General features: G+C 36.6%; 3 protein-coding genes across 3 annotated transcripts; 1 reads left to right on the top strand and 2 right to left on the bottom strand.

The window, feature by feature from the left end:
• The first annotated feature begins 1,694 nt into the window (after nucleotides 1-1,694).
• LOC147532794 (homeobox-leucine zipper protein HAT22-like) lies at nucleotides 1,695-3,899 on the top strand. The gene is made up of 3 exons (XM_086648585.1): nucleotides 1,695-2,374; nucleotides 2,574-2,653; nucleotides 3,379-3,899. Exons 1-3 carry the CDS (start codon nucleotides 1,865-1,867, stop codon nucleotides 3,632-3,634), a joined length of 846 nt encoding a protein of 281 aa, XP_086504711.1. The 5' UTR covers nucleotides 1,695-1,864; the 3' UTR covers nucleotides 3,635-3,899.
• Nucleotides 3,900-4,177: 278 nt separating this feature from the next.
• Nucleotides 4,178-17,173, bottom strand: LOC147532793 (endo-1,4-beta-xylanase 1-like). The gene is made up of 11 exons (XM_086649988.1): nucleotides 17,104-17,173; nucleotides 16,834-16,955; nucleotides 15,852-16,189; nucleotides 15,572-15,731; nucleotides 14,991-15,331; nucleotides 14,703-14,862; nucleotides 13,732-14,093; nucleotides 13,544-13,563; nucleotides 13,009-13,163; nucleotides 6,991-7,527; nucleotides 4,178-5,466 (listed from the first exon to the last, which is right to left on the bottom strand). The coding sequence occupies exons 1-11, from the start codon at nucleotides 17,171-17,173 to the stop codon at nucleotides 4,351-4,353; spliced, it is 3,381 nt and encodes a 1,126-aa protein (XP_086506114.1). The 3' UTR covers nucleotides 4,178-4,350.
• LOC147532792 (endo-1,4-beta-xylanase 2-like) lies at nucleotides 17,104-21,569 on the bottom strand. The gene is made up of 6 exons (XM_086649987.1): nucleotides 21,531-21,569; nucleotides 20,432-20,769; nucleotides 20,146-20,305; nucleotides 18,535-18,872; nucleotides 18,252-18,411; nucleotides 17,104-17,353 (listed from the first exon to the last, which is right to left on the bottom strand). Exons 1-6 carry the CDS (start codon nucleotides 21,567-21,569, stop codon nucleotides 17,288-17,290), a joined length of 1,101 nt encoding a protein of 366 aa, XP_086506113.1. The 3' UTR covers nucleotides 17,104-17,287.
• Nucleotides 21,570-25,401: the final 3,832 nt, after the last annotated feature.

Genomic DNA, 25,401 nt, shown 5'->3' with positions numbered 1-25,401 from the left:
ATCCCGTTATAAGGAACATTGTGTGCTAGAATTGCATTATAATGTCTATCCTTCCTAGCCATCTTGAAAGAATGATGGTAATTTATCTCAAACTTTTTTTTTCATATGTTACCATCTATATTCCAAATTAGGGTTATCTAGCTTAAATCATCAAATCAGATTATGACCAAAACTTCAATCGTGAAATGTAAGTTTAATGGCATTAAAAGTATTCAAAATTTTACTTCTTTACCGTCCCATCAAAGATTTGCATGAGGAGGAAACAAGGATTTATGTCGGACAGTCAACCAAAAACTTTAACAATAAAATTCATTCATAAAAAATTTAGTTTGTATATCTCTTGCAAGCACTATAGACTTATATATAATATTAACGTAAGCAAACTCAATTTCATGCGAATTCCTTAATACAAAATCTTAGTTCCGCCACTGACTACATGTATTAATTCTCTTAGATTTCATATTTTCCTTAACATACAATGACTATATTTATTAGCTCTCCCTGTAGAAAATGGATCTGTTTTTTGTCAATTTCGGAAACCAAACGTTGTCCAAATCAAGATCAAGATGGACCATGGATTCGTCTCGTCGAGCTCTTGGATTTAGACATAAAGTTTGTCAGAATCCAATTTCATATGAATGAGTTATCATTGATTTACTTCGGAAAAATATAGGGATAACTACAACTTGTAGTTTTATTATTAGTACCGTATTGGAAAAATAAGGAAAGTTCTACTTCCTTATATAGACTTTTCCTAATCTTACTAATAATAGAATGGTTAGGATGATGGGATGGTTGGCGTGATTTGCACCACGCAAACCACGCATGCGCGGCGTGGGCGCATTGGGCGCTTTAGAGGCGCCCGCACGCACCTTGCACTTCACACGTACGCATTGTCGAAGCATCCATTCATCTATAGGACCCATACGAAGTGGTGTCAATACCCCTAGAAATACCATGAGAATTCAGTAAACAAATCATTAGTTTTTTTGCATTTCTGAGCATTCATTTTCAAGCATTAGAGTTTAAGGATCGTTGTTCAGAAGTTCATATTACTTACCAAGTTCGTCAGACTATCATAACTAAGAGGTACCATCTTTACTTTGATAGGTAATCCGTTTTATCCTGGGAGACATACACTATTACTGTTGGTACTGATATACAGGGTGTAAATTGTCTTAAGGACAGAGGTATCCTCGACTCGGATATTACATTTGATTTTTCTTCTTTATAATCACTGTTGTTATTTTAATTGTTAGAAGATAACTCTTTCTCTGATTTAAGAGATAGAAAGGCATATGAAAGTTGGTGTACTCTGTTTTGTTAAAAACAGAAAGATTAAGAACTATTCTCTGAAAAGAGAACCAGGGAAACACCACTACCTCCTAATGTACCAACCAGACTAAGGAAATTGGACAAATTTATTTGATAGGACCATCAAGAATAAAATCGTAGAAAGATGAGAAGATAAAGGGAGACAAGAGACAAATCTTAAAACTTTTTTTATTATTGTTATTGAAGTCCAATAATCTTAATGCCCAATATTAACAATGAGTATGGAAATGAAAGAATTAAACATAGGTAGTAATAAAGTTCAATACTTCAGTTGGGTTCTCATGGAGTCAACCTATAATTCACCACGTGAGATTCTTTTTTTCTTCTTTTTCTACTATTGCTTATTCTCCTACTCATTCACTTCCTCTTGGATTAATAATAATCATACCCACCCACCTCCCAACTCATAAATTCATTCTATTTTAGCTTTGCAACATTTTTCTTCATCTTCATCAATTATACCTTTCTTGTATCTTTCTCTTTCTAAGAGTTAGAGTTAGAATTAAATATATTGATCTTCAATAGATCCATGAATCATAATAAAATGGGTTTTGGTTATCATGAAAATACATGTGATATAAGTTTGGGTCTTGGATTAAGTACTACTTATGAAGGAAAGTTTGATCAAAATGGGTTATCAAAATCTAATGAGGATCATAAGAAACCTAGCTTCAAACTTGATCATCATCTACAACAATTTACAACATCAACAAATTTAGAGCACATATCACTAACACTTGGGTTTTCAGATGTTATTGAAGAGAAGGATGGTATGACTATTAATAATAAGGGTATGCTAGATTCTTCTTCTACCAATAGTGGTTTATCTAATTCTTTGTCTAATTACACTACAAAATTTGTGAAGAGAGAAAAAGAATTAGTAGGGTTTAATGATGAAATGGAAGTAGAAAAGATTATGCCTACAAGGGTGTTTAGTGATGAAGATGATGATGGTAGTGCAAGAAAGAAACTTAGACTTAGAAAAGAACAATCTGCACTTTTGGAGGAGACTTTTAAGGAACACAGTACTCTTAATCCTGTAACTCTCTCTCCTTGTCTCTTTCTTTTATTTTTAAGAGTATATGAAATCTGACTCGAGATCTGAATTGACTCGAGTTGATTTTAAAGTGATTGTTTTTGTTTGACTTGTGATATATGTCTTCTATGCATGAACGGCTGAATAAGGTTAATTTTGAGTCCATTTGATTAAAAAAATTAAATCTTTCTTGAATAAACAGAAGCGAAAACAGGCCCTAGCAAAAAAATTGAATCTAAGGCCTAGACAAGTAGAAGTTTGGTTTCAAAATAGGAGAGCCAGGTAAGTTTTAATTAACTAATTAGATTTGATTACAGTAATCATTAATGTTAAGGGTTATTTCCCTAATGGCACCCTACTTTGTAACCAGCTTCCCGCCTGACCCCCTATTTTACGAGAAATACCCATATGGCCCCCTATTACCGTTAACTTTAACTTTCCGTCACTCTCTCTCCTCCATCTCTTTTTCTCTCTCTGCCATGTCACGCCACCTCATCTGTTAGGCCACCTCATCTGTTAGGCCACCTCATCACCTTCTCCGACAGAGGTCGCCGGCCGGCCAAATTTCCGGCCGGCGACCTTCAAACTAAAAAAAAAAAAAAAATTATTTTTTTATCTCTCTCTCTCTAAGAACTCCGGCGAAGGAACCCTTCGCCGGAGTTCTTAGAGAGAGAGAGAGGAGAGAGATAAAAAAATATATATATATATTTTCTTTTTTAGTTTGAAGGTCGCCGGCCGGAAATTTGGCCGGCCGGCCAGCGACCTCTGTCGGAGAAGGTGACGAGGTGGCCTAACAGATGAGGTGGCCTGACATGGCAGAGAGAGAAAAAGAGATGGAGGAGAGAGAGTGACGGAAAGTTAAAGTTAACGGTAATAGGGGGTCATATGGATATTTCTCGTAAAGTAGGGGGCCAGGCGGGAAGCTGGTCACAAAGTAGGGGGCCATTAGGGAAATAACCCTAATGTTAATAACTACTATATTAAATGAGTTATTTGTTAATTAACAGGACAAAGCTAAAGCAAACAGAATTAGATTTTGAGTTGTTGAAGAAATGTTGTGAAACTCTAACAGAAGAAAACAGGAGGTTACATAAAGAACTCCAAGGACTAAAGGGTTTAAGAGTATCATCAATTGCACCACCGATGTCTATGCAGATTCCGGCAACCACCCTCACTAAGTGCCCATCTTGTCAGAGGCTAAGTGGTGGCAGCGGTGGCGGTCGTGGAGGTGGCGCCAATAACACCCAAACTTCATTTTTATAGTCATCACTCATCAATCCATCACTTGCTTAAGATAAGATTGCTAGACAGTTTGTCTTTTAGAATGGACTCCAAGGATGGTAGATAGTTAGACACCCAGGCCATGGCCTTATTTTTGCTCGAAGGTTTGGGATATATATATATATATATATATATATATATATATATATATATATATATATATATATCTTTCTCTAGCTATTTCACTTAATTAGTTTGTTAGTGTGATTAGTTAATCCTTAATCATAAAGATGTCAATTATATGAATCGGATGAATCTTTATCGAACTCTCAACAAAAAAAAAGTTATTTCTCTTATCTTCATTTTCATCTTCTGTACCGTATTTGTAAGAAAACAGTTTTATTCACATGCTCAGTCCATGGTCCAATTTTTAGGACAGGGAAGGTCGTCTTGTCTTGTCTTTGTAGTCCAAGTTGGTTCTCATCATCATAGGTTGGAGGCGACATCTTATATTTTAAGCTGCAGACTCCTATACGGGTGCGAGGCGAGTCTAACACGATGAAAGCAAACAGAGAGAGAGAACAATAAAGCGAGAACACTTGCAGAAACCGATGTAACGTACCAGATACACATTGTCCATGAATATGAGGTAGATTTGTTCATTCTTTTCACACGAAAGCCCGAAATAGTTAACAGCCTAAGATGACCGAAGCAGAGCAGCCTTCCCCAAAAAACAACAACCAGAACACAGTATAATTTTACAAGTTTATAGTTACCACCCGTGGTAAACTATCCTTATCAACGAAAAACTTCTTAGAGATTTTCTTCGACTCTGTTATGATCTCAACACTGTAATCCCCATGAAAACCTCTAAATCTGAACTCTCCTTCATCATTGATATGTCCATGAGCATTTGATAACCATTCCTCCTTAAGTTCAAGGTACTTCTTACCAGCTTCATTGATACTTCCTTCGGCATCAACCAAGTGCGAATCATCTCGACCCATAAACAACTCCCAAAATCCCCAAAGAACAATTCCCTCTACAGCCGGATGAGCAAACGCTTCTCGGAGCATAACTTCCAAATCTTCGGCTCTAACATGTTCATTTGGAGAAGCGACATCCAATTCTGTAAACCAAATAGGAAGACCAAGAGTCGCCAACTTGTCAAGAGCAGAGAAGATTATGGGTCCGATAGGAAAATCTATATGTCCTTGTATCCCGATTCCTCCGACAGGTGCACCTTGTTCTTGTAAATCGAGAATATGTTGAATATACATTTCAGGAGAAGACCTAGCATCACATCCATCTTCGACATGATAATCATTGACGAAAAGGGTAGCCAAAGGATCAATCTGATTTGCAGCTTTGAACATATAAGATCGAATTTCTTTCCCTAGCATATCTTGATACCAAAACCCATGAAGCATCTCGTTATTGACATCGTAGTGTTTGAATTTACCTTTATACCTTGTTAAGAGACTTGTTACACGATTTTGAACGGCTTTCATTAAATCAATTGTGCTCAAAGACCGAACCCAAGATTGAACAGTTGTGTGTACTTCTGAGAATATACAATGACCTCTGACATTTATACTGTGATTCTTGCAGAAGTCAAGAAGTTCATCAGCATCCTCCCAGTTTAACTTACCTTGTTCTGGTTTGGTCCAATACCACTTCAATTCATTCCCAAATACAGCCCAGTTGAAATTCTTTACAAAGAAATCAACGAAGTCTTCGTTGTCTATGTTTGATCTACTGATACACGACCCAAAGGGGAAACTGTTCTTTGTTTGTTTTACTTTCACGACTGCGCCCGACAAACTACGGTTATTTGATCCAGAAAATTTCATAATGACATCTCGTTTCCGTATCTGTTACAATGTGGATAGTTAAAATCAGAAATGGAACTCAGACAAGAAAAAGATTGCTCTAGTTTAAAAGTTATATAACACCTTAGCGCCAAGGGGAGGTAAACTCACACCGATAGAAGCACTTATGGCAGCTTGGCCAATAAACTATCTTTTCTTACTTGCAGTTTCAGCAGGGGTGCTAAACACCCCTTGAGGCCAAGATGAGAGAATTCTTATGGGATGAGAAGAAAGAGGTCGAAAGATTTCATTTCATAGCCTCGACTCGGGGTCAAAAACCTCAGCTATATGAATGATGCCATTCCATCGAAGTGGCTACGGATATGTGCAATGAGAAGGAAGCTCTATGGGAAGATCATCAAAGACAAGGATGAAGAACAGGGAGGAGGATGGGAAACACGGAACTGCAGACTACCTTACTGCTGTGGGGTACTGAGAAGCATTTAGAAACAATGATAATGAGGATTTATTTGCCAGGAACTGTTAGCAGCGACTCAACTAAGAAACAATGAATACACCACCGTAACTCGACGGCATAATTTGGAAAAAAACAATACCATCACGTGTAAGCATTAAGCTTCACACTATGGGCGGCCTGTCCACAAAAACTACCTACACCAGAGAAACTGAAAAGCAAGGGATTCATCATGAAAAACAAATACATTTTATGTAAGGAGAAGGAAGAAACAGTGAACCACTTGTTCATACATTGCAGGGTCGCGAACCAATTTGGAACTACTTCTCGAAATCAATAAGAAGCGAAGACAGTGGGAAAGTCTTAGGGACCTAATCTCGAAGGCAATAGTATGGGGCATTTGGATGAAGATGACAACAGGAATGGGCTAATCTCTCAGAAATGGGCTACACATATAGTGGACAGTGATTTTGTATGCACTTGGGAGGCATTAATGACGTAACATGCAGCCCCAACTGCACTATTCTTTTGCACAAAAAATCGATATATTGATACAAAATTTCAGAAGAAAAAATAACTATTTATACTAATATACCATTTATCTGTTACTTGACTAATATACATCTACACAATGTCGGTGTCACCCCATTCTCTCCCTACCCCAATAACTTTAGACTCCCCCGCGTCGTATGGAGTTTTTCCCCTGACAACCTTGAACAATACAGCGATTTTAATTGTTTCCCAATAAGATTTGGCTAATTTTTAGAAGTGGAAAAAAGAATTGGCTAATGAATAGCTTTTAAATCTCTAATAATCAAATCCTACAGGGGGCATCACTATGTTTTTCTGTGTGTTATTTTCACTATGTTTTTCGTGTGTTATTTTAATTTTCTTCGTTAACCACTCTTTCGCCTTTGAAGCTTTACCAATAAATTCTTGCCTTTCTCAATGAAAAATAAATTAGTGCTTCTAATTCATTTGAAGCCGTTAAACACAATAAAAAATATTCCTAGGTCCTCAGTCCACGCCTACAATACTAACATGTCATCATCACAGTTCACAAAGACTCACTTAGAAATATAAGACTTTGGGCATAAAGGAAAGAAGAATACCTTGTCGGTCTGCGTCTTTAAGTGCTTAAATCTGGCCCTCCTGTCAACAGGGAAAATATGAAGTCCGGCTACCATTAAGTCAACTCCTGGAGATGGACCTTGAATATAAACCATAACTTTAGCCGGTTGCTTCTCAATTCTGAAAGAACCACTAATTTCATGCCACTCATCATCTCTCACTTCAATTTGACCTCCATTCACCCACTCTCTATCAACACTAACAGCAACATTTATATTCTGAGGAGTAGTAACGCCAGAACCAATCCGAACCCAAGCAAGTACTTGGTAAGTTGAATGAAGTTTCACTTTATGTGTAATTATTTGAGATGGGCCCATCCAAGTTTCTGTGCGATTTGTGACAAGAATATAACGACCGCTTAGACGTTCATCAGGCCCAAGTGAATCTCTTGCCATTGGAGGAAGTACAAGTGGAGAATCAACACAGACATTCAAAGTACATTCCCCAAGAGGAGCCCAAGAACTGATGCCATTACTCAGACTGCTATTCTCGATTATATTTTCACCAAATAAAACATCCTGCGTATATGAAATAGTTTGTCAAATTGTAAGACTTAAGGTGCTTCACTTCTGTTAGAACTAAAAGTCGCGGAAGCTATCGAACCTATCCTAGAAATTGATCCGATTATGAAGATTAATCGAAAAGTTAAGTCAAAATCTAAATATGCGAACAGAATTAACGAGGTTCGGCTTTAAAGCCTACGTCCTCGGGCGAACAAGAAATCTTTATTGAAGGATAGATGAAGACGACTAACACAACCCGCAAGTTCGTCCCAAGATGGTACCGTATAGACAATAACCTTCTATACTAAATCTTCGACGACCGAGAAATTTAACACCGCTCAAAAACTATGAAAAATTTCTCTCACTCTTGCTCTCTCTCTAGCTCTCTAAAGAAGAGTTGTTGTTGGTTGTATTGGTGTATATTATATAAGCATTCAACCCCTATTTATATATATTATAAGCCAGGCAATTTAGAAACTTAAATTGAATTTAAACCGCCACAATCCTCAAAACCGCCTATAGCAAACAATCCTCAAACCGCCTATAGCCATAAGCCTCAAACCGCCTCAAGCCTCAAACCGCCTCTTACATTTCTCCACCTCGTACACAATTTGATATACTTCAAATTTTGGACGAACACCAGGATACTCCTTGTAAGATATATCTGCTTCTTGTAACTTCATCCGACTGCACCATATGACCATGGTTCCCTACGTACCCTTTTACAGGATCAAGCCTACCGTAGTTCTACCAACCCTTCACATAAAGATCACCTTGTCGCCATTACGCCCTTTCGGGCAACTTAACATGAGCCGATTTGTAGCAATTCCAGGCAATGCTGAAACTTGCTACACGTCACCACTTTAGTCAACATGTCCGCGGGATTCTCATCTGTGTGTACCTTCATGAGAGAAACATCACCTTCCTTTATGACAACTCGTACAAAGTGATACCTGACATCGATATGCTTAGTACGAGCATGGTGAACCTGATTCCTCGCCAAGTGGATCGCACTTTGACTATCACACCATACATCTACGCACTCTTGCTTAGTCCCTAGATCATCCAGAAGACCCCACAACCACAATGTTTCCTTAACACCCTCGGCCATAGCCATATACTCGGCCTCCGTAGTAGATAACGCAACTGTAGATTGTAACATCGATCGCCAACTAACTGGAGCATCATGTACCCTAAATACATAACCAGTAGTAGATCGTCTTCTATCTAGATCGCCAGCATAATCTGAGTCAACATACCCGCTTACCTGACATGTGTCTCCACCAAAGCACAAACCCGTATCAACAGTACCCTTTAAGTACCTCAAGACCCACTTCACAGCTTCCCAATGTGTGTTCCCCGGATTTGCCATAAACCTGCTAACCACACTGACTGCCTGTGAAATATCTGGACGAGTACACACCATAGCGTACATCAAACTGCCAACTGCACTAGCATACGGTACACGATCCATATGATCCTTCTCCACCGTAGTAGTGGGAGATTGTTTTCCCGAGAGCCTGAAGTGTGGTGCCAAAGGTGTTGACACCGCCTTCGCATTCTGCATCCCGAATCGAGAAACTACGCGTTCGATGTAACCTTTCTGACTCAAGTATAATTTCTTACTTGACCGCTCTCTCTTAATCTCCATTCCCAGTATCTTCTTGGCAGCGCCCATGTCTTTCATCTCAAACTCTTGACTGAGTTGAGATTTCAACTTATCTATCTCCACCATGCTTCGAGAAGCAATAAGCATGTCATCCACATACAAAAGGAGATAAATAAAGTCACCTTCGCGAAGCTTCTTGATGTATACACAACAATCATAGTCACTTCTGCGAAAACCATGCTTTAGCATGAAAAAATCAAATCGTTTGTACCATTGGCGAGGGGATTGTTTCAATCCGTAAAGAGACTTCCTTAAACGACATACTTGATTTTCTTTACCTTCAACCTTGTATCCCTCAGGTTGAGCCATATAAATTTCTTCCTCCAAATCAACGTGCAAGAAGGCGGTTTTAACATCGAGTTGTTGCAGCTCAAGATCACTGTGAGCAACAATACTCAATAGCACCCGAATAGAAGTATGTTTCACAACCGGTGAGAAAATCTCATTGTAGTCGACCCCTTCTTTCTGTGCATAACCCTTGGCCACTAGTCTTGCCTTATACCTTGTACCCTTGATTTCGGAAGAATCCTCTTTCTTCTTGTACACCCATTTACAACCAATAACAGACTTTCCTTCGGGCAATGGGACAACTTCCCATGTCTTGTTCTTGTGAAGAGACTCCATCTCTTCTTGCATAGCAACCAACCAACTCTCTCTTTCCGCCGCGGTGATAGCTTGTTTGAAGGTGACCGGCTCGTCGTCTTCCACCGAGAGTGCATATTCAACAAGATTTGCCTGCCCATAATGCCTAAGAGGTTTGTCTGACCCTAACCTCTGTACCGGCTTATATAACCGTTTGGGCCTAGTGTGTACCGAAACATCATGCTGTTGTTGTTGTAAAACTTGTGTACCTTCCCCTTGAACCTCCTCATGATCGGGTTCATCAATTTCCTCATCCTGAGTATTATCCTGATGCTCCACCTGATCATGATTCCTAGAAACCCGTTGGTCTTCGGCTTCTACTTCCACTACTTGAGCTTTAGTAGACCCAACATCACCACAACTAGGCACCGTAGCTTTCGCCATAGCTACAATAGATGACTCATCAAACACCACATCTCTGCTGATTACAAACTTCTTGTCTTCCGTACACCATAGCCGATAACCCTTGACTCCTGTAGCATATCCTAAGAAAATTGCCTTCTTTGCTCTATTGTCAAGTTTGTTACCTTTAACATGGTAATAGGCTGTACAACCGAAAACCTTAAGTCTCCCGTAATCTGCATGTTCACCTGACCACACCTCGTAAGGTATGCCGCCATCTAAAGAAGAATGTGGAGACCTGTTCACAATATAACAAGCTGTAGCAACAGATTCTGCCCACCATTCTACGCCTAATCCCGAATTGGAGCGCATACATCTAGCCTTCTCAAGTAGTGTACGGTTCAATCTCTCTGCGACTCCATTCTGCTGAGGTGTGTTTACTACTGTCCAGTGCCTCACAATGCCTTCCTGATTACAAAACTCCTTGAATGCCCCATCCGTGTACTCGGTCCCATTATCCGATCTTAACGTCTTCAGCTTTCGACCAGTTTTGTTCTCAACCATTGCTTTCCACACCAGGAATGTGTTGAATACCTCATTCTTATGTTTCAGAAAATAAAGCCAGACAAATCTCGAATGATCATCAACGAATGTAACAAAATACCTGGAACCACCCTTGGATGGTAACTTTGCCGGTCCCCAGACATCGGTATGTACGTAGTCTAATACCTCTTTGCTCCTGTGCTTGCTTGAAGAGAACGTCACGCTGTGTGCCTTCCCGAACACACAATGCTCACAAAACTCCATGCGAGGCTTCTTCATGTCCTTCAACAAGCCTTTCCCGCACATCAAAGATAGACCCTTTTCAGACATATGGCCAAGGCGCATATGCCAAAGCCTCGTACTAGCCGTTGGATCCCTTCCCCTGATTCCTACTGCTACATCTCCAGTAATTGTTGTCCCCAAAAGTTTGTATAAATTACCGTAACGAGTACCTCTCATTACCACCAAAGAACCCTTAACGACTTTTATGGAGCCATTCTCTATAATTATCTTACAGTCATTCCGCTCCAACACCAAGGGAAATTAGATTTTTCCGCAAATCGGGTATGTGTCTTACGTCCGTCAATGTTCTCACCACTCCATCGTGCTTCTTGATCCGTATTTTTCCGAGTCCCACAGTTTTACATATACTATCATCACCCAGTATAACTGTACCACCATCTATACTCCTATAGGTAGTAAACCACTCCCTATTTGGGCGCATATGGTGTGACGCCCCTGAATCAAGCATCCACTTATCGAAGATCTTCTCAGACACCTCTGTCACCGAGAAACATTCGTCCGTCTCTTCTGACACATATCCCGCCTCTTGCATCTCTTGTTTCTCCTTGTAGCCTTCGTTCTTTTGCTTCAACTTTCTCTTTGGACAAGCCGCTTTAAAGTGGCCAAGCTCACCACAACTAAAGCACGTTTTCTTGAAAGAGCCTCTAGATTTCCCGCCCTTTCCCTTTCCCCTTTCATTACTCCTCCCCCTCGTTACAAACAACCCTTGTGCTTGTTCCTTGTCTACTCCACCCGACGCCATACTGCTAGTAGCAACCTTACGAAGGTCATCCGTTAATAGCGAATTTCTCGTCTCTTCAATGCTTAGACTATCACCAACAAGCATCAAAGTTTGAACAAGGTTCTCATAGGATTTAGGTAATGAAAGTAACAATATGAGGGTTTGGTCCTCATCCTCAACCTTAACATCAATATCCTTCAAATCTGAGATAATCCTGTCAAACCTATTCACATATTCCTGAATAGAAGAACCCTCTTCCATTCTACATGTGAATAATTTGGATTTTAAGTAGACCCGATTCGTTAAAGTTTTCGTCATGAAACTGCTTTCTAGCTTTAACCACACACCCGCCGCCGTTGTTTCTCCATCTACTAGGAACGCCACGTCCCTCTCAAGACACAACATAATGGTAGCCCGTGCTTCGAGATCTAACTCTTCCCAATCCTCATCTGACATATCTCCTGGTTTCTTTCCCGTCAACGTCTTGTGTAATTTCTGCGAGATTAACAGATTCTTCATCTGCATCCGCCAATAAGAAAAATCGTTTTTCCCATTGAACTTCTCTATCTCATATTTCCCTGCTTTGACCGTACCACTTCTTGATCCCATCTTCTTCTTCGTTCAATCTCAACAAGGCTCTGATACCAATTGTTAGAACTAAAAGTCGCGGAAGCTATCGAACCTATCCTAGAAATTGATCCGATTAGAAGATTAATCGAAAAGTTAAGTCAAAATCTAAATATGCGAACAGAATTAACGAGGTTCGGCTTTAAAGCCTACGTCCTCGGGCGAACAAGAAATCTTTATTGAAGGATAGATGAAGACGACTAACACAACCCGCAAGTTCGCCCCAAGATGGTACCGTATAGACAATAACCTTCTATACTAAATCTTCGACGACCGAGAAATTTAACACCGCTAAAAAACTATGAAAAATTTCTCTCACTCTTGCTCTCTCTCTAGCTCTCTAAAGAAGAGTTGTTGTTGCTTGTGTTGGTGTATATTATACAAGCATTCAACCCCTATTTATATATATTATAAGCCAGGCAATTTAGAAACTTAAATTGAATTTAAACCGCCACAATCCTCAAAACCGCCTATAGCAAACAATCCTCAAACCGCCTATAGCCATAAGCCTCAAACCGCCTCAAACCGCCTCTTACAACTTCACTGTCAAATTCTTGATTGAATTTTGACAAACCGTATACAAGTTTTCTTTTTCTCCTTATTTTTACCAATAATAAAATACAGAGTTAGAAGGTTGAGGTATGCCAACCTCACTAGGTGGAGGAGGTCTAAGGAGTTTCGTAGCACGTTTCACAAGAAAACTATCGACAAAAATTTCAACGCCCATAGGTGGCCCTTCTAAATAAATGTCTGCTTTTGATGGGGAAGCATTCAAAAGGAACTTTCCTTGCAACTTCGCCCAGTGTGAGAACTAGGGTTTCGACTGAGAGAGAACTAGGGTTCGGCAGTAAGAGAAATGAGAAGATTAGGGCAAGTTATAATCTTTTATATGGTCAACACCAAAGACCAGTCAAGTCAAGTAAAGAGAAGTCAGTCAACATGTCAAAGGCCCGTGAACTCAGCCCAAGCTAAAGTCCTATTACTCCATCACCTGTTAAAGGCAGCCACAACAAATAAAGAATTAGTTAGTTTTCTGTTATTAGTTAGTTTGTCTGTTATTTCTGTTATGAAAACAGTTTTCTGTTTTCTCTTCTCCATAAACTCTATATAAAGGAAAATGTAATATGAAAAGAGTTAAGTTTGGAAAATAAAATTAGAGTCAAGTGGAGTTTCTTACACCCAGTCTCTATCTGATGCCTGCAAACTTCAAAAGTAACCACATCCATTTAAAATTTGAAGAAGAATCAAACGAAATCCTTCGATGAACAATAAAGATAGGTTGAAGATCTTCTAACATAAGTTGATATAAATTAAAACTCAAAAGATGCAAATTTAGATACAGTACAAAATCAGAAAAGTGAAATGAACTAACTTGGCGATGCATATGTACTGTTCACGTTGGTTTTGCATTTGGACCCACAATGTTGCTTGTACAACTGCAGTTGTGACATATTTCCCACATATCCGCACTACTGCTGTCACCTCATAGGAGAGCTTCTTTTGCACCCTTTCAGTGATATCCTGCTGAATCCCGTTCCAGCTATGTGTTCTTTCCGTTGCTCGAGCAAAGCAATTACCCGACACTGGTGCTATTTTATCATCTCCAAATCCAATGGAGTGATTTACGAGAATCTTACAGCCTCTTCCAGACCAATTATTAAGCCCATCTTCAAACAGAGGATTCACAATTATAGTCTCATCGCCATCAGTGGACAACTTGATGTTTGCAGCCGTCTAAGATAGAAATAACAACATTTAGGTGTCAATCTGTAATAATTATACTAAAACTACTTAGACCTTCGTAATTCTGAATTATAATCTAAAATAACTTCATCAAATTGAAGTCCCTAATTTTCACGTAGTTGCAAATTAAATACATCGAGCGTAAGATTGAATTTTGCGTAGATTACAATCTTATAAATCATACAAAATTATTAATCTTTCTCTTTTCTCTTCAAGTAAATCACGTTAAGCAATTTTTCTTTTCATTTGTTAGTATCAACATATGTCATCCAAAATTAGTACCGACTTCGAGTAAAATATTCACATTTTCATACTTCTTTTACAATTCCGGTTCTAATCATCTACTCATGTTGAGATAAACAGTGATTTCCACCGGAATAATCACAAAGCAGCATTGTATATTGAATGTCATTTGGTGAATAAGGAAACCGAAATATTTCGGTCATCTCTATGTAAATATTTTCAAATATTAGAAGGTGACAAAAATATCTTGAAATCTAATGCCATGGCACCTGCTACACCCACCAGAACCTATACATGACACTCAACAGTAAGGAAATTGAGTAACTATAACAAATCATGTTAATTGCGAAGTAATACCTCACGGTCTACTATGATGGCAGAATAGACCACAACAGAATCTATGAGTAAATCTACGCCTGGTGCAGGACCTTCCAAATAGAAGACAACTCTCTTTGGTATTGTTTTCAAAGAAAATGTGCCTATCAAATTTTCCCAGCGCTCATTTGATGCCTTAACTCTGTTTTAAACGAAATCAATTTCTCACAACTGCGTTGTCAAAAGTTCTTATTTTGTTTTTGTTAAGTTCAAATTTATTTAAGAAAAAAAAAGGAAATGAACAACTTCAACCGAAGAAATTTGTGCTACCTCCCAATAGACAAGTAATCAATTGATGAATTCTCAAATACGAGTCTAAGTGTAGCAAAGACTTCAGCATGTTCTTGAAGCAGCTTCGAGACTCTTACAAAAGCAGAGACTTTATAAGTAGAACCAGGTGAAACTCTACTTGTGATATCTTGTTCCAGGCCTTGCCAGGTTTCCTTTCGTTTCATAATAACAACATAATTTGATCCGGACTTTGCTGATACTCCTTCAAGATAATTCGACTCTCCTGTAACCACAATCCCGTCACAATTGTTGTGGTGCCAAGATTGAAGTACATCAGAGAAGTCATGGTTAAGGATGATATTGTGGGTCAAAAAATCCTTCTGCTTCAACAAACACAAAATATTGTATTTATCTATTCTTTGTTAGTAAAATAGGAGATATCGGAAAACATATATTTACTTAAAAAGTTTGATGCAAGCTTATGCAATACAAATACGGGACCTCTAATTTAATTCAAATACGTGGTTTACGCAAAGCATTTAGGAAATCCTAAGATCTATAGTTTATAAATAGAATTAACGACCAAGTATCTGCAGAGCATGTTAATCAAGAAGGAATACCTCGAACTCTACTATGACGGGAGAAGATATCACAACAGAATCTATGAGTAAATCTACGTCTGGTGCAGGGCCTTCCAAATAGAAGACAATTTTTTTTGGTATCGTTTTCAAGGAAAATGTGCCCGTCAAATTTTCCCACCGCTCATTTGATGCCTTAACTCTGTGAAAACCAAATCAGATCCTCACAACTATGTTATCAAAAGTTTTTATTTTTTTGTGAAGTTCAAATTTATTAAGTGAAAGAGACACAATCAAATTAAAACGAAGAGAATTACGTTACCTCCCAATAGCCAAGTAATTAATTGATGAATCCTCCGAAACTAGTTTTAATGTAGCAAGGACTTCAATAGGTTCACGAAGAAGCTTCGAGACTCTTACAAAAGCCGAGACTTTGTAAGTCGAACCAGGTAAAACTCTACCTGTGATATCTTGTTCCAAGCCTTGCCAGGTTTCCTTTCGTTTCGTTATAACAGCGAAATTTGATCCGGAATTCGCTGATACTCCTTCAGGGTAATTCGAATCTCCAGTAACCACAATCCCGTCACAATTGTTATGGTGCCAAGATTGAAGTACGTCGGAGAAGTCATGGTTAAGTATGATATTGTGGGCCAAATCCCTCTGCTTCAACAAACACAAAATATTGTACTTATCTATTCTTTGTTTGAAAAATAGGATACATCAGAAAGCAATATTTACATAAAGTTTGATGCAAGCTTATATAATACAAAGACGGAACCTCAAATTCAATTCAAACTCGTACTCTGAAATGGGAGGAGTATTCCTGACTTTATTTCTTTAGAGAGAAATTTATCTCTGACAATTGGAAAGCAACTCTAAGATCAAACAACTTTTTCCATTTCTTAAGATCAAAATATGTTGTACAAAATTAACATCGGCTTCCATTAAAATGTTTACATCTTGATATTTCTTTTACAATTTCGGTTGTTATCAATCCTGTTGAAATGAAGAGCGATTTTCACCATAACAATTACAAAGTCCCACCGTATGTCGAAGCAAAATATTATGAAATTTAGTACCACGACACTTGCTATAAATTATGTACCTGGACCTACACATGGATCTCAACTATTAAGTAGTTATGTAATCGAGTAACCCTATTTTAACTAGAAGTGTAGAAAGTCACCAAATCCTGGATTTCTTTAAGGGTTAATAGGGAATCCAAAGATTTAAAGTTTATAACTAGAGTACTTTGGACACACTTAAAGTAATTGTCTCACATGCTATTAATTGCGAAGTAATACCTCACGCTCTACTGTGATGGCAGAATAGACCACAACAGAATCTATGAGTAAATCTACACCTGGTGCAGGACCTTCCAGATAAAAGACAACTCTCTTTGGTAATGTTTTCAAAGAAAATGTGCCTGTCAAATTTTCCTAGCGCTCGTTTGATGCCTTAACTCTGTTAAAACAAAATCAAATTCTCACAACTACGTTGTCAAAAGTTATAAATTTGTTTTTGTTAAGTTCAAATTTGTTCAAAAAAACTTCAAACGAAGAAATTTGTGTTACCTCCCAATAGACATGTAATTGATTGATGAATTCTCAAATTCAAGTCTAAGTGTAGCAAAGACTTCAGCATGTTGTTGAAGCAGCTTCGAAACTCTTACAAAAGCGGAGACTTTATAAGTAGAACGAGGTAAAACTCTGCTTGTGATATCTTGTCCCAAGCCTTGCCAGGTTTCCTTTCGTTTTGTTATAACAACGTAATTTGATCCGGACTTTGCTGATACTCCTTCAGGGTAATTCGACTCTCCTGTAACTACAATCCCGTCACAATTGTTGTGGTGCCAAGATTGAAGTACGTCAGAGAAGTCATGGTTAAGGATGATATTGTGGGTCAAATCCCTCTGCTTCAACAAACACAAAATATTGTACTTATCTATTCTTTATTAGTAAAATAGGATACATGGAAAAGCAATATTTACGTAAAAAGTTTGAAGCAAGCTTATATAATATAAAAAAGGAACCTCAAATTTAATTCAAACGCGTATTTTTAATTGGGAAAAGGAGTAATCCTAACGCTATTTCTTCAGAGAGAAGTTATTTCTAATAAGTGGTACTCCTTACACAAAGAAATCCTCGTTAAAGGGCTTGGCTACTGAAACAGACAAATTGGATGTTAGATAATTAGAAAAGGTACTAGATAAACAAAGATAATAGTTTGCCGATGCCTTATCTTCAAGTTGTTTTTTTTAAGATGGTTTGATAAGGGTTCCAGCACAAGTACCATGGAAAATAATTGGTACTCAACCGTGGTGAGCTTTTCAGATAATTTCCTATTCGGTAATTCTACCATGTGCCTTACGGGCATATGACAAGTCATAAATTCTTTTTAGTTTTGACAAGTCGGAGTTCGTATTCCCTAACTGGTTGAATTGATTCCAAGTTTTCTAACTTTAAAAGGAAAAGATTTGAAGTTTTATTATGTGTCCTACGAAAGAACCTTTTCTTATAATAATGTCTATAACCGATAATAGACGGAATCAAATGTGTTTGCTACAAATATATTCCTTATATTATCTAAAACACAAACCATTAGACAAAGCTCTAAATAACACAAGTCATCACACAATTCCGAGCAATTACAATGATATGCAAGCTTCACTAATCATATGATGAATAACGGAGTTATCAGCTCTAAATAACAGAAGTAATACCTCACGCTCTACTAGGACAAGAGAAGATATCACCACGGAAGCTATGAGTAAATCTACACCTGGTGCAGGCCCTTCCAGATAGAAGACAACTCTCTTTGGTATTCTTTTCAAAGAAAATGTGCCTGTCAAATTTTTCCACCACCCATCCGATGCCTTAACTCTGTTAAAACCAAATCCGATCCGCGCAACTATGTTATCGAAAGTATTTACATTTTTCTGTCAAGTTCAAATTATTAAGTTAAAGAAGGAAATGATCAACTTGAAACGAAGAAATTTTTCTTACCTCCCAATAGAAAAGTAATTAAGTGATGAATTCTCAAATTCTAGTCTCAGTGTAGCAGAGACTTCAGCATGTCCTTGAAGCAGCTTCGAGACTCTTACAAAAGCCGACACTTTGTAAGTAGAACCAGGTGAGACTCTACTTGTGATATCTTGCCCCAAGCCTTGCCAGGTTTCGTATCGGTTTTTAAGAACAACATAATTTGATCCGGAGTTTGCAGATACTCCTTTAAGGTAACCAGACTCTCCTGTAAGCACACTCCCTTTACAAACAATGGGGTTCCAAGACTGAAGTCCTCTAGAGAAGTCATGGTTAAGGATGATGTTGTGGGTCAAATTATTCTGCTTCCAACAAACAGAAAAAATAGTACTTAGTCATTCCTTGTTAGCAAAATCGGAAGCACAAGAAAACATTGGTTTACATAGAAATTTTGGCGCAAGCTTATATAACACAAAAGCAAAACCACAAATCCAATTCAAACTCGTATACTAAATTGTGAAAAGGAGTACTTTTTTTACTCTATTTCCTTAGAGAGAGAACTCATTTCTAACAATTGGAACGACCAAAACAAGGAAATCCTTGTTAAAGTGCTCGCCTACTGAAATAGACAAATTGAGTGCCAGGTCACTAAAAACAACTATATAGACAAAGATGATAGTTAGAAAATTGTTTTTGTTCAGGTATTCTTTTTATAGATAAAGGTTTGGAATGTGACGAAGGTATGATAAGAGTACCACCAAAAGTACCGAGGAAAAGGTTTGGTACGCCACTTTGGTGCTTTTAAGACAATTTGTTATAATGTCTTAAACTGATAATTGGAGGAATTAAAAGTGTTTCCTCCGTGTAAGGTCCTTATATTAGAGAAAGCTCTAAATCACGAAAGTCGTGACACGGTACCAAGAAATTCCTACAACCCAAGCTTCATTAGTCTACGAAGGAAAAAGAAGCTGACAGATGAATAATGTCCTTTTCGATCTTTGTTCATGCTGAAAATGACATTAAATCTGTTGGCACCTCTAAGATTAGAGAGGTACCCGTAAAACAACTTTCCATTTCTTAAGATCTAAAGATGTTATCCAAATTTAACTTGGACTTCCACTAAAATATTTACTTAATAATAGTTCTTCTACCATTTCATATTAACTATTTGTGTCGAAATAAACAATGATTTCCACCCGAATCATCAGAAAGAAACATTGTATGTTAAGTTTTGAAGGTCATAGGAACTGAAATATTTTTGTCATTTCAATGTAAAATATCTTTTTTTTTAATCAGAATGCAAGATAAATATCTCAAAATGTAATACCAGGACTCTTGCGCTATAGGTTATTCACATGTACCTATACATTCCTCTCGACTATAGTGCTATTGAGTAACGATAACTCACTGAAAGTGTGATTTTCTAAATATATCATATTTCTGTGGAATCAACACTCACAGATAGGCATTTGTTTAATGAAACAAAGTTTTTGGTCGGGTTACGGGTAGTAAACTGTAAACCTTCGTTTCCTTAAGGGTTCTAGAATTCGTAAGATTTACAGTTTATGAATAGAATACACTGAACACACTTAACCACCATTTGTCTAAAAAAGCATGTTACACGAGAAGTAATACCTTATGCTCTACTATGACGAGAGAAGATATCACAACAGAACCTATGAGTAAATCTACACCTGGTGCAGGCCCTTCCAGATAGAAGACAACTCTCTTTGGTATTCTTTTCAAAGAAAATACGCCCGTCAAATTTTCCCACCGCTCATCCGATGCCTTAACTCTGTCAAAACCAAATCCGATTCTCGCAACTACGTTATCGGAAGTACTAATGCTTTTCTGTTAAGTTCAAATTTATTAAGTAAAACAAGGAAATGATCAACTTGAAAGGAAGAAATTTTTTCCTTACCTCCCAATCGAAAAGTAATTAAGTGATGAATTCTCAAATTCTAGTCTGAGTGTAGCAGAGACTTCAGCATGTCCTTGAAGCAGCTTCGAGACTCTTACAAAAGCCGAGACTTTGTAAGTAGAACCAGGTGAGACTCTACTTGTAATATCTTGTCCCAAGCCTTGCCAAGTTTCGTATCGGTTCTTAAGAACAACATAATTTGATCCAGAGTTTGCAGATACTCCTTTAAGGAAACCAGACTCCCCTGTAACCACAGACCCTTTACAGACAATGGGGTTCCAAGACTGAAGTCCTCTAGAGAAGTCATGGTTAAGGATGATGTTGTGGGTCAAATTACTCTGTTATGAGAAATTAAATGAAAAAAAAAGTTAAAAAAGCAAAAAAAATAATCTCATATAACAAAATTCAAGCTTAAAATTGTAACAAGAATTAATATTCAAATTGTTTTTCATTGTTCACTTTAGAAACACTTAGGTTCTATGCTTTTCCAAGTCATATATAACAAATTTGGAATATTGATAACTCACATAGTAAATGATCAAATTTGGGGCGGAAATTCTAAGGCCCACAATCTGAGGGTTAATAGAGAATCAGGCCCAATCCAAAATATTAATGAGAAAAAAACCCAGTAAGTAAAAATACACTATTACCCTCACTTACATAAAGATAAGACAACACTATCCTGACCCAAATTTCGTCCAAATTTCCCGCCCAATTCAGAGACATCCCATCAATGTCCCTCTTCCAGCTCAAATATTTCTTTCCTTTTTTCTCTCTCTACCTTAACCGGAATTGGGTGATCGGACATGAAATTAGTTTCGTCGGAAACGAAGTCCGACCGTTGAACTACCGGTATGATTTCATCTTCATCTTCTTTAATGCTGCATCTTCTTTAATGTTTCATCTTCTTTAATGTTTCATCTTCTTCTTCTTCTTCTTTAATCTTCATCATCATACAATCATAAGTTTTTTTCATGGTGTTTTAGAAGAAAGAAATTAAATTTTAGATCTAGAGATTTTAATCTCCGTTAATGAGGTATTTCTTGATGTTTCTTTATTTAATGATGTTCAATCTTCTTATAAGATTTTTGAGTTTTACTTCTACATTCTCTAATTTCTTTAACAAGGTAAAATCCATTATACAGTTTTTTGTTCTAAGAAACCAAAAAGTACAAAGTTAGATCTATTTTTCGGTTTCTCTCTCTAGAAATTACGTTTTAGCAGATGTTCATGTTTAACAGACAAATTGTCAGGTGTTTTAACCATTTTAGAATATGTTGTTCGTCAAGGGGTTCTGTTTCACACATTTAGGGGTTTGTTGATGATTTTTGGGAGTTTTACTTGGTAAAAAAAAACTATTGTTCTTCGTTAAGCATTTTGGGAGTTTTTTGAGACATTTACAGCAATGTTGAAGACATTTGGGATTCTGTTTCAAACATTTAGTGTTTTGTTGTTGATTTTTGGGTGTTTACTTGGTAAAAAAACTTTTGTTCATCGTTAAGCATTTTAGGATTTTTGGAAAAAATTAAAGTTATGTTGAAGACATTTTGGGTTATTTTCAAACATTTAGGAGTTTGTTGATGATTTTTTGGTGTTTTACTTGGTAAAAAAGTTATTGTTCTTTGTTAAACATTTTTGATGGGTTTTTGGAGCCATTTACAATTATGTTGAAGACATTTCGGATTCTGTTTCAAACATTTAGGGTTTTGTTGGTGATTTTGGGGTGTTGTACTTGGTAAAGAAAACTTTTGTTCTCCGTTAAGCATTTTGGGGGTTTTGGGAAAAATTTAAAGTTATGTTGAAAATATTTTGGGTTTGTTTCAAACATTTAGGGGTTTGTTGATGATTATTGGGTGTTTTACTTGGTAAAAAACTATTGTTCTCCTTTAAGCATTTTGGGGGTTTTTGGAGACATTTACAGTTATGTTGAAGACATTTGGGATTTTGTTTCAAACATTTAGGGTTTTGTCTGTTGATTTTGGGGTGTTGTACTTGGTAAAAATAAACTTTTGCTCTTCGTTAAGCATTTTGGGGGTTTTGAGAAAAATTTAAAGTTATGTTGAAGACATTTTGGGTTTTGTTTCAAACATTTAGGGGGCTGTTGATGATTTTTGGGGGTTTTACTTGGTAAAAAATTTATTGTTCTTCGTTAAGAATTTTGGGAGTTTTTGGAGACATTTACAATTATATTGAAGACATTTGGGATTCTGTTTCAAACATTTAGGGTTTTGTTGTTGATTTTTGGGTGTTTTACTTGATAACAAAAACTTTTGTTCTTCGTTAAGCATTTTAGGGATTTTGGGAAAAATTTAAAGTTATGTTGAAGACATTTTGGGGTTTGTTTCAAACATTCAGGGGTTTGTTGATGATTTTTTGTTGTTTTACTTGGTAAAAAAAACTATTGTTCTTCGCTAAGCATTCTTTGTTGTTCAAAATACCGACACTTCTTCAATAATGAGAACACCTTCTCTTTTGTTAAAAACATATTTATCAATTGTTTAATGTATATTTTTGCTCTTCATATCCGGGATTCATTCTGAATGAGTATGCCTTTGACATTTTCCACTACTTCTAAACATTTTTAGAAATGCTGATAACATTCGCTTTAATGTCTCGAACATGTTCCTATATTCCTACTGCATATAATCATTTGTTCATTCCGCTTGCAGAATTTTCATCTATGGAACCGGATAGAGCACCTGCTACTTCTCAAAATAATGATAAGAAAAGCTAGTTTGTGAATCATGTCGAGCCCAATTGTAGTTGACATTCTTTCGTATGTCTCCAACATGAATTAGAATGTTTGCATATGTTGCTTATTTGTCTTACATTCTCTTCTTTTTGTCTATGAATTTTATATATTGTTCCAAACATTCTAACTCATGTTGTTTAGTGAATGGATCCTTACATGGCTAACTCTTATTTTGTAAATTTCTTATTCATCCAAAAGAGTGTCAAACAATGTAAAAATGCACCTGAAGAATGTTCATAACATTATTGATTGTTTCTTCATATTTTGTTTAATTCCTGAGACAAACTGTTTATTGTCTCTGCATCTCATATATTTTGAAGAACAAATTTTTTGTTATCTTAATCATAAAATGCTATGAACATGTCCAACATTGTAGTTGACATTCTTCAAAATGTCCGGAACAAAATCGCAAATGTTTAAATCAGAACCTAACATGTTTTCAACATAACTTTAAATGTTTCAAAAACCCCCCAAAATGTTAAACGAACAACAAAAGTTTTTTTTTACCAAGTAAAACCCTAAACAATCATCAACATTCCCATGAATGTCTGAAACATAAGCCAAAATGTCTTCAACATATTTTAAAATGTTTCTAAAACCCCCCCAAAATGCTAAACTAAGAACAAAGACTTATTTACTCAGTAAAACACCCAAAATTCATCAACAAACCCATGAATGTCTGGGACAAAACCCAAAATAACTACAACAAAATCGTAAATATTTGAAACAGAACTCAAAATGTCTTTAACATAACTGTAAATGTTTTCAAAACCACCCGAAATGCTAAACGAAGAAAAAAGCTTTTTACCAAGTTTACACTTAAAAATCATCAACATTTCCCTGAATGTCTGAAACAGAACTCAAACTGTTGTCAACAAAACCATAAATGTTTGAAACAGAACCCAAAATGTTTAAAACAAAACCCTATATGTATTCAACATAACTGTAAATGTCTCAAAAAACTCTCAAAATGCTTAACGAAGAACAAAATATTTTTTACTAAGTAAAACACCCAAAAATTACCAACAATACCCAAAATGTTTGAAACAGAATCCTAAATGTCTTCAACATAACTGTAAATGTCTCCAAAATCCACCAAAATACTTAACGAATAACAATACCTTTTTTACCAAGTAAAACACCCAAAAATCATCAACAAACCCCTAAATGTTTGAAACAAAACTCCTTAACAAACAACATATTCTAAAATGCTTAAAACACCTGACAATTTGTCTGTTAAACATCAACATATGCTAAAACGTAATTTCTAAAGAGAGAAACTGAAAAGTAGATCTAAGTTTGTACTTTTTGGTTTATTAGAACAAGAAACTGTGTAATGGGTTTTCACCTTGTTAAAGCTGAAAGATTATGTTGCTTAGAACTTTGAAATTATGTTGCTTGATGAATAAATTTTATGAACCAAGAGTGATCTAAGTTTGTACTTTTTGGTTTCTTAGAACTTTGAAATTATGTTGCTTGATGAAGAAATTTTATGAACAAAGAGAGATTATTTTGGTGTTCATGATGAAGCTAAAAGAAAAAAAAAATCATGAAGAAATAATCGTGAAAATAAAAACAGATTAATGAATGAACATAAACATGAAGCCAAATGACATTAACAAAACAAAAAGATGATGAAGATGAAGAAATAGTTTTGGAGATTTTCAAAAAAGGTTGAAGAATGCAAAAAGACGAAAATAGAGATGAAAGATGAAGATATATGAAGATAATTGTACCTTGAAGATGAAGGAGCAGTTAAAATTAAAATGCAAGATGTAGAGAGAGAGAGAGTACACTGTTTAGTGTAGAGAGAGAAAGGAGAAAATGAAATTTTGGTTGAATAATAGAAAGAGAGGGAAAGAGGTTATATATATATATAAGGGTAAAAGAGGAATTATCTAAATATATGGCTTCCTAGAGATGGGAAAAAGCACATTGAGATCCGAAATTGGGCTTGATGTTCATTTATTTTTTTTAAAATGGGTTTTTTATGAAATATTAATACATGGTGGGCCTTATTTTGTATTTGAACCCATTTTTTGGGTTTTTCAATAAAAAATTCTGTTTTTTTTGGAAGTTTTATAAGGGTAAAATTGAAACTTGGGGTTGAGGTTTAGGGGGTTGTTTTGGAGAAACCATAGAAAAAGGGTATAAGAATAATTCCATTTTGACCTCCAATTTGTGACCAATTCGTTGTTTTGGCGCCCATATGTGTTTG

This window comes from Eschscholzia californica, unplaced genomic scaffold, assembly GCF_041429995.1.
Source record: "Eschscholzia californica isolate CP2 unplaced genomic scaffold, dmEscCali1.0.p SCAF_6, whole genome shotgun sequence".
In the NCBI taxonomy this organism is placed as follows: Eukaryota; Viridiplantae; Streptophyta; class Magnoliopsida; order Ranunculales; family Papaveraceae; genus Eschscholzia; species Eschscholzia californica.
Note: the sequence above shows the minus strand (reverse complement) of the source record. Positions and strands in the feature narration are given on the sequence as shown.